The 10553-nt window shown below is 39.2% G+C and overlaps 1 protein-coding gene across 1 annotated transcript in view; it reads right to left on the bottom strand.

Moving 5' to 3' along the window:
* Positions 1 to 8253, bottom strand: part of YPEL1 (yippee-like 1 (Drosophila)) — a 14959-nt gene extending 6706 nt beyond the window's left edge. The window contains exon 1 of the mRNA XM_009072208.1: positions 7909 to 8253. Coding sequence (XP_009070456.1) covers positions 7909 to 8025 — 117 coding nt within the window. The 5' untranslated portion in view covers positions 8026 to 8253. The remainder of the gene's footprint in view (positions 1 to 7908) is intronic.
* Positions 8254 to 10553: the final 2300 nt, after the last annotated feature.

The raw sequence follows: 10553 nt of genomic DNA on the forward strand, positions 1-10553 counted from the left end.
TCCTCATACCTTAAATTCTGGGGATTATCAGGGCAAAGTGGAGGGAAAAGCAACACAGAACCTTCTCCTGTGACAGTGATTTCAGAAAGAAAATCTGTTCAAATATCTCACTGTGAAAAGCTCCTCCATTCCAACCTTCTCTTGCTTCCTGTTCAGTGTTTGACTGATTCATTTGATACCATCTTTTCTTACCTACACACAGGTTTAGAGGCTAAATATTGTATTTACATGCCACAGAACACTTTCTTCTTTGCCCAGCTGCAGAGAGCGAGTTCCTCCATACATCACTCAGATAACTTGATAGCAACCTGTGGCAACTTGTATAACTGCATTCTGGAACTCAGAACTTGGGTCTAGGCAACTCAGACTTTCCTTTAAAATCGGTGTCCAACCACACCACCACCGATGTGTCATTAAGTATTTAATGGTCTGCAATCCAACCATGCAGAACTCTCACGCACTGACTGGAGTAAAAGCACGGTAAATATATCAATTTTTGAATTCCCCATGCCTTTTATTTTTTACTATGAATCTCTTGTCAGAACTTGGCAGTCATAGTTTCTTATTCATGTGAATAGCTGAGATGTTTCTCCCCAAAAAACTGTATGCAAACAGCACAAAGGTATATATCTGACACATACCCACTCTCTTGATCACAGAATATTAACATGCAGAGTTCCACCTACTAACAGGTATAAGAAAGATTTCTTATCAGAGCTCTACTTCCTGAAGCATCCTACTACTAGAAATGAAAAGAGGACAACTCATTTTGGCACTTGAGCTGCTTGCTAAGCTTGTAAGTTACCTATGAACAGAATATTTTTCATAACCAGAATAAAATTAACGCAGAACATATATTTGTTTTTACCAGTATTAGGTTTCTCACACTCTACACTGTATGATTTCGTTATGCTGATGTTAATGTTAAGAGACTGACAGGTTAAACACCCTGTGGGTCAACTCCTCAAAGGAAATGAAGGAAAATATTTCAAATGGCAGTGTCAAGGACTAACAGGCATAACTGTTCAAACCAGTCTCCAGACAAACTGGTCTTCGACAGAATAAACATGACCTATGCAAACATGAACCTTTACTTGGGCAGATTTTTTCAGCACTTCCAAGGTCTGTAGCAACATACATAAATCATAACTAAATCAGAACACTCTCTTCAAACTGAGTCTTAAATGTACCTTACCTAGTAGAGAGGAATTAGAAGATAGTGGCAAGTGTGACCAACTGTCATCAATAATGACTCACAGCAATCAGGATTTTTACTGAGAAGCTGAGCAATTTATCAGTCCAACTAATACCTACAGTTAAACTTGCTTTAAGGCTGCTTTTTCATGGGCCTCAGTTAATATTGGATTGATTTATGAGTTAACTTATTCCCTAGAAAACTCACATCTTTGACTAGCTGTCCATTTCTACAGAAAGATCTACAAGATCCATCACGTTTTCTTGTTTCAGCACTGCTGAGAGTATCTAGTGTGTCTAATAGTGTCAGCAAAACTGTTCAGCTGTGCTTAGGAACAGCTAAGGTCAACTGCAAGAATAGTTCGGAACTATGATCACTTCAAGTCATCTGACAGACCTCTGTCATCAATACATTTTGTAGTAAAGAAGCTTTATAAATGTTTCACTTACACACTAGTACATACCTGCAGAATTAGGTATGATCTGTGCTTCTAAGTTAAACCCATCCTTACCTCTAACAGCAGGATTAGCTGCTTTATCCAGGAGAAAAGCAAGTACCAGTTCAGCAGAACACATAGTTACTGCCCAAGGCATACCCAAAGGCATGAGTGGGGGAAGGGATGCTACTGAAAAGCTTATGTAATTAATTATTCCCCACAGATGGGATTAGATTGCATGGCTAGAGATCATGCTCCACAGAAAACATCCAGAGAAACTCCCATCTTAGCATGTATTCAGGGTATGGCAGGCACTATTCTCAGCCAGCCAGAGTGGCACTAACAGCACCTTCCCCAGCACAGCTTGCAAGCTGCTCCTACCACAGGAGTATAACTTCAAAGAATGGAAATGAAAGCCCACAGGTTTTTGGTTTAATTTTCTTGAGTTTCCTTTCATTTGCTGGAGTTCCCTTTACAAGCTGAGACAGATCAACCTGAATTGGCATTCTGAACAAAGAAGCAATTTAACGATATACAGCAAACACTATTTGTAGGGGCTGCGCTGCCAAAGTAAAGCAGAAACACACGCACGAGCTCCCATGTCTGGAATTATCTTCTCAGCAAGATGCATCAGAGACTGTAAAGGATATCCTCTCACTTCCAGATTTGCAAAATAAACTCAGGAAATTGAATTCAACATAAGCTACAGACCAAAAAAAAAAGTTATCAGAGGGAAAAGAAGATTTGTTCCATTTGATATTTCTCTCAGATCCAACTCCTTGATAATGCACACAACTAGAGATAACACTGCTCAGCTGCTTCCTAGGCAAGTTCTACAAGACTCCATGGTAAGTATTGAAAAAAAAACACGTTAAATTTAAGTATATTTCCATTATTTACTGAATTTAATAAAGCAAGTTAAAAGGTTTGAGTCCTTAAAAAATTCCACCCTGAAAACTGCATGACTGCAAATTTGGCAAACGATATTTCCCCAAAGTGAAGGCATTGTCAGGCAGGACAAGTTATCTTGAATTATACAGCATCTTGAATGGATTTCAGAAATAATTATGTCAAAACACCCATACAGTAAGTAGAACACTTCTCTTGCACTTTCCAGCTCCCTTAAGCCTTCAAATCTATTCTTGGATGCTTTCCAAAGATTGCTTCTCTTTCCAAAACTAGATTCTTCCCCCAAAAGAAAAAAAACCCACCAGAATCCAAAAAACTAGAAGCTTCTTGGAGAAAATAATTATCAGCAGAATATTTATGGAATTAGGCAAGGGACAAAACCAGCCTTCGAGCATACAACAGGCCCAACTATCATTCCAAATACTCATTACATCATAAGCAAAGCAGGATTACCAAATTGAACCAAGCTAAGCACAGCATATTTATACTTAAAGACAATAAACCCTTTAAAAAATTCTTCTTGAACAGCCCAAGACAAAAAAAAACACAGATTGCTAAGCAAGGCTAAAAATGTTTTAGCATCTATTTAAGCTGAAGACTCTCCCTTCCCATCAATAATAGAAGAGCAGGCATACTGAAAGCCTTGGAGAACTAAATTTAAACATCAAGATTGTTCTTTTACCCACAAGGTGCAAGGATTTCCCAGTGCAGCCACTGACAGTTACATATATATACCTTTATGTAGAACTTGTTCTTGAAAATATTGACTTGTGACTTCATAATGACTTTTCCCCTTCTGGTCAGATATGCTTTGCAATGAATGAGACAGAAGAAAGTGACAGTATTTATACAGCATCTAATATCATAATGGAAATTTTCTTCCATTTCTAGCATCAAGGCACACTAAGATGATCCACTGCCTTTCAGCAGGTCAACCCTGAGTAACAAGGCCTCATCCTTTGCAATATATCCACTAGGGTCCAAGATTTCAATTAGGCATTTATATGTCTCTAATTTGCTGTACCATGCCTGAATTTCTAAACAATTATTGGCCTGTTCCCACTAAGCTCCATTCTCAAGTGTTTCAGAACTTATGCTCCTCAAGTAACATTTGCCCCCTTTAGTATTAACTACTGCTGATAATCACTGCACATTCCCTACCATTTAAAAACAAACCAGAAGAAAGCTCTCAGTTAAGCCTTCCACAGAACTTATTTCTGAACCCCTATAAGAAGAGCAAACATAACATTTTGTATAGGACACACAAGCAGCAACCTCCCCTGTACCTTATAGAGTCTTGTAGTTTCCCCTCAAAATTTAATTACATCAACTTTTTAAATTGCTGGGATTTTAAAAATCATTAACATACACTCTCTGAGCACTGTGTGCTATTTAAACATTTTAAATCCACCAAGTGCCTCCTATAGCATCAGTTTTTTGCCTTGCTCTTTAAGACCTGTGGTTGTTTGCTCATAGAGTTTACTTCTCTTCTGTATCTGTAGTCATAGTAGGATGTGTTTCTAAGAATATCCATTTGCTTCTTTAAAGAAATAAAAGCTGCAGGCTCTGCCCTGTCCTCTAAACATCCCCCAATGCAGTAAAGACAGGTATATTCTTTCACACAATACTTCTTAAAATATTTTAACATCCACTTTGAAGTCTTCACCAAAGAAACAGAAAATCCAGCACTTGCAGACCTCTTAGCAATGCAAATCAGTAGCATCTGAGCCATACCTGACACCACCTCAGAATTACACTTACTCCAATTAAAAGTCATCTACAGTTGGATTAGTTCTCTTATGCATCCTTCAAATCAATGGTTACTCCAAGATGACTTGAAGTTATAAATGATGGCAACTGTTTATAGATGTGTGCATGTGTCCAGCTGTACAAGCTGATGTTTGTCATCTCTGCTGCCAGTGACCTAGTCTGGGGCTCCTAACTCCTCCCCACTCCTTCCCCAAATCCCTCCCTAGCTGCAGAAAACACAAGGTTATACAGAGTGAAAACATCTAGAAATGTATGCTCGAACCACTAACATTCAAGCTGATTTCAACATCAGGCAATACAGTGAGGCTTTTCATAGTTGCAGAGAAAACTAAAACCACAGATAACACTGAATGCACTTGTGCAGGTAACACATTACTGTCCTGTCTCAGTTTGTGTTCTTATTTCTAAGCCATTACAAAGACTCTTGATTGCCATTTTATGACCAGCAAGGGCATAAGAAGAAACAAAAACAAAAAAAAAGCTTTGTGATTAATTCTAAGGCAAGAAAGATCCTGCTGCTCAAACAGAACAGAAATAAAATGAAAAGGTGATTGGTGTATACTGCCAACCTTGTCAGACAATTGGCATCAACAGTTCTCAAAAGCAGAACTGCAAATCTGTATTGAAGTCTGGTATTCTGAGGATCAGAATCAAAGAGATGATTGACAGAAATATGCAGCACTCTCTGCCTTTCCATGACAGACCAACATTTAAGAGAAACACCACTCATTCCACAGCAAGTTGGAAAGACTACAGTGTCAGGTATAACAAATCCTTATACCTCAAAGCACATTAGAAAGCTAGTTGGAGATGCTTTAAATTAAAAGTGCACCATGTATTTTGGCTCATTTTTCCTGGCCACACAGAAGGAAGCAACAGCCACCATGCACCCAGGAAACACAGGGTAGGGGACAGCCCTCAAATAAAACAGTTACAGCTAGGCATTAAATCCTGTTTGCCTTTATCTGCTGCAGAGTACCGGTGGCACTGGAGTGAGACTACAGGAACCATTTGGAAGAAAGTGAGACAATCTGCAACCAAGAATTGCATTTAGTGAGTGTAACAGAGCTGTAGCTTTTAACTAGGCCCTCAAAGTAAGGCATTGGGGGAGAAATCAGGTTGAGCAGTCCAAGTCTCTGCTCCATCAATAAATCCAAACCAGCACAGGACCAGTGTTCTCAGCTAACTTTGAGCTGTATAGAATCAACTTGCTACACTTGAGGCTGGTTTGTGGGGTTGGGACCTTTTTTTGCTACATCTGCATAGTTACACTAACCAGGATTCTAGATGTGTGGTTTTTTTATTGATACTAACATCTCATTAACCTAAGTTCATTGTACACAAAATGCCCCCCAAAAAGGCATTTTAAGAGAAGTTCAGAAAAAATATTTACTGTAAATCAAGTTATTTCTTCCCACCACCCCCCAAGGCAACCACTAACTTGCTATGCAGTTATTTCCATCAGAACTTCTCCAGTGTTAGAATACATACAAGTTCAGCCTAAGACTTTTTTTCACAGCTATGTACCAAATACAAGTACAAGAGATGAGAAATGTTTTTATTTTACAAACATACAAAAAAATACATTTAAACGTGAGGAGTATTTCTCATTACCATACAGATTTAGACAATAAAATATGGGCAAGAACTCTTAAATTGATAGAATATGGATCAGCTGTCAGATAAGCATATGGTCAACCTGCAAGTACAACATATTTGGCATCTTCACCAAAAATTAAGGAAGGCAAGAAATAAAGCAGAATCCACATCTAACACCCTTCTCAACAACATTAGAAACAACTTAGAAGCAATTATTCATATTTACTAGATAGATTTTTTGAAGTGTCCTTCATGTTTTCTTTGAATTGAAAATTTAATTCTTAATGTTTGAAATTATTTATGAAGCTGCAATACAAACACATGATTTGCTTCACATTGAAAATACTCTGTTGACCAAAACTCCCAAGACCTTGGAGAACAACTGACCCATGTGGCAACTGTGGCAGCTTAGCTGACATGCAAAAAAATCTAAGTCCACAGAAAGATCTTCCTATTACGCATGTGTCCTTGAATTGCATTTTCTCAATGCATCAATACATCTCCAGAGACACAGTGAGCAAAGTTTCTTCCTGTAGGCACCTACAATCTGAAGCTCAGGAAAGATTAACCCCTCCTAGTAGTTTCTGGCCCAGAACACAGTGAATAATGAAGCTGTGAATGCCTGCAACTGGGAATCCAGTGTTACCAAAAAACCCACTTAATCTGAAAACTACATGGAAAAAAATTGAATTCAAATGCATGCTCACTTTTCTTGGTTTTGCTGACCTTAAACAAAGCAAGACCAATCACAATAAAATGACAAACTTTCTTAAGTTAATAGAAGCCAAGCAAGTCCTCTCTTGTCACTTCTTCTCAACATCCCACATGCGCTAGCTCACTGCTCCACATTTGGTGTGCCACATTTGCAGTTCCATGTCTCAATACCTGTACTAAGTTGAGGGAAGGAATTCTTTAGGACAAAAGACTAAAGGCAGAGCAGGTATAAGCAAGCAAACACTGCCAAGAACTGACACCAGTTTTACTGTTTGAATCAAGAAGTTGTCTTGAGATCTAAACAAACAAAAATATTTATAACATAGGAAAAAACTACGGGGAAAACCCATTATTGCTTGATAACTAGGTGTACTCCTCATCCAAAGAAAACCTAAATTCCGAAGCAGCAGCATTCTCATCCCCTCCCATCTCTTCAGCACTGAAGAGCCACATCACCTTACTGCTGCTGAACACACAAACTGGCAGGAGCAACAGAAATATTTTAGTGGCAAACCCTTTATAACCAACTTTATTTGACAAAATTGTTATATAGAAAACAATTGATATTAAGATGTTTGAAAAAGCAACTGAAGTGTTTTCTCCAGGACATCATTAAGAGTATATTAATCAGGAGTCAGTCTGAAGCAAAGAAAGAACTAGTCTGTCAAGGATTTATATCAAACTTCAAGTGTTCCTATGTATTTCATATATCACAAACCTTGGTTTCTTCTAGCAAGAGGTAAGAAGGGCAGGCCTAGCCTCTTTCAAGGACCCTCTAAACTTGAGACAGTCCAACTATTTTGAACATCTCTGGCTAATCATATTCCTTAGGAACTGGTATACAGCAGAAGTGTGTTTACAGATTCCATAACAGAAGTGCAACATTCTGGGAACAGCTTTGTGACCTTCAGTCCAACACAGTCAAAAATAATCTCTATCTAGAATAACCAGAACCAGAGTCATTTCCCTATCCACAGATCCATGTGTTCTTCTGACAGTTCTCCTTAGCAGACTTTTCAAATACGACACCTCACACGCAGTATCTACCTGACAGCAGACAAAGGCTGTTAGCATGGGAATACATTATCAACCCTTACATCACATTCAGAAGTTTCCAGAATATATCCAGTTCTCAGTACAGACCATGTATGACCCAAGAGTGAACCCAGGGAGGATACTTTGAAGTATGCATCAATTTGCATCCCTTATCTACTGGGAGCAGTGACACAGTGATAACCATTTTGGTTAAGAAATAATTCATGAGGTCTCTAAAGAAACCACTTGCCTTGGAGATCAATTCATCGTGATTGGCGAGATGGGCTCTGCAGTGGATACAGCTGTAGGTTCGATGACAGTTTGGCAGGTAAGCCTGGAACGTTTTTGATTTTGTCATTTTTACCATCTCTGCTGGTGGCTCCTCACTCAGCTCAGGGCTGGCACTTGAAGAATTACAACTTTGCTGAACTCGCTGACAAAAGAAACACTGGAATATGCAAGCAAAAGCCGTTGTTGTTCTGGAGTGTGTGTGGCACTTTCCACACAAATGACAGAAGAGAAAGAGTCACAACCTGCAGGTGAAAAGAGCAGAACAATTAGCAGCTTACAACAAGGCCAGAGTTAACTTGTTATTCAACAACTCTAGCCATAAAGCAGAGCGTTATTTGGAGCAAATGCCTGGCTGCACTACAGGCCCCTTTTGCTAAGAAGCTGCGCAATTCAAGTTCCATTCAACACTGCAACAAGCAGTTCTGTCCCATTAATGGCTTCTACTCCACCACACTTCTAATGAGGGAGGAGATGCAAACAGCTCTCCATGAAACACAAGCACTTTGCACATTATACCAGGTACACTCTAAGACATCCATGCAGAAAATCACAGCAAAAAGGCAGGTAATGAGAGAGAGTTAATTGCCTTTGAAGTTCCACTGGTCAGTTCCAGTATAGCAAGTAACAAAGCATCTTGAAAAGCACTTCCTCTGTCCAACAGGAAACATACAATACATATTTGCACTTCAGCTTTCAGCAAAAAATCTTGAAGTATCACATCTGGTTTGAAGCCAAACACCAAGTAAGATGCTGACACCCTATTAGGGATCTATGTCTCTTCCTCTTTCAAGCTCAGCACAATTATGCCTTTAGGCAAAGACCTTCTTGACTAGTGTCCCGATCAAAACTAATTAGGTACTTCCTCACTGTACCAGAATAGTCTTAATGGATGTTAGCAAAAATCACAGTCAGATAATAAAAGCTGCATTCTGCACAGAGAATATGCAATTGCATTCTCAATCCTCAGAATGTGTTTAAGAGAATGCTAGACCTTCCTGCCCTGCTGGAAAGCAAACCTTTTTAAGGGTTTGCCTGAAAACTAGAGATTCTGAAGCCTGATAACATCTACTGATCTGCCAAAGGCCAGCAGTTCCCATGCTATATGCATCAAGCTAATGAGCAATCCAAACAGGAACACTGCACAGCCACTTATGTCATCAGCCATCAGGTGACTGGCAGAGTGGGTCAACAGCACAAACAGAAATGAGAGCCAATGTAAGGAATCTACAGTATCTTGATCCAGCCATTAAAGTGAGCATGCAAAACACTTTTCACAGCTGTGCAAGGGAGCAGTTAACCACTCTTCTAGCAGTGGGATACTCATAGCACAACTAGAGCAGATAATGAAAGCCACATAAATTAAAGATGGTTTATAGAAAGCAGTCACTGCACTTCAAAAGAAGTCTTGAGAAAGCAATTTGTACAGCAGGCCTAGCACATGAGACACCACAGCAAAATTTAAAGGCTTTAGATTTAGTTTTGTTTAATCCTAAACTTGTAACAGCAGGAGAAAAAAACCTTGAAGTACGAAGGACTTGCTACAAGAAAATTCCTTGCACAAAGAATTGCAAAGGCAGAGATAAACCACAAACAAGACAGGTAACAGAACACAGGCAATCAAAAAAAATAAAGCACCAAACAATGGTAACAAGCTGCCATCCATAGCATGTAACTACACATCAGAATGATTGGGCTTTTGTTAGTCACTGAAAAGGAAAATGCATTTGACAAGGGATACATTAATACGTTTGAAGTTATTAGCCCATTTGGCATGAAGATCAGAACTTCAACATTATATAATATTTGTTTAAAGGACTATTACTTAGAGTCCCAAGATAATTTAATTACAACTGTAAAGGGAAGAGTGATGACATTATTTGGAGAAGACAGCTTGCTTTCGGGGAACAGCCAGATATTAAGCCACATTTATTGCAGATACGGGATTACAGGAGAAAGATGACCCAAGAGTGTTCAGTAGGTGTGGATGTGGTACTTAGGGACATGGGTTAGTATAGGCCTTGGCAGTGCTGGGTTAATGGTTGGACTCCATGATCTTCCAACCAATGCCTCTTCCAATCTTAACAACTCTGCAATCCTAAATTGAATGTAAAACAAAAATATTTTTCTTCAAGGCATTTCCAGAAGGCTTTTAAATTCACACTTCTAAAGGTAACCTGGACTCTGAGATTCAATTACCAAATTCTTTAACTACAGAAATGAAAAACTCCAAAGCTCATTTGACAACATCATATAGGATATTACTCTCTTCAAAAAGGCAACCATAAGTGTTTGATATACACCCTAAGAACCACAGACTCGTTGTATGGTACGTTAAAAGCAAGATCCAAAACAAACCGTTTCTTAGCTTGCTCTAGCAACGGTGAATAAATCCAGCCTCACTGACAATTATCCCTCTGATAATTACGAACAATTCTATGGCTGCTGTTCATTATTCTGCAGAGAACAGTGTCAAAACCTGAACCAACTACTTCTTACACTTGAGACCGCAGCCGGGCCTATGCCCGGCCCCGCACACGACAGGTGGCTTTCCCGCAGTTCCACACGGCTGGAAAGACCTGGCGGGAAGCGGCGCACACCGCGGGC

Source organism: Acanthisitta chloris, unplaced genomic scaffold, assembly GCF_000695815.1.
Source record: "Acanthisitta chloris isolate BGI_N310 unplaced genomic scaffold, ASM69581v1 scaffold11113, whole genome shotgun sequence".
Taxonomy (NCBI): Eukaryota; Metazoa; Chordata; class Aves; order Passeriformes; family Acanthisittidae; genus Acanthisitta; species Acanthisitta chloris.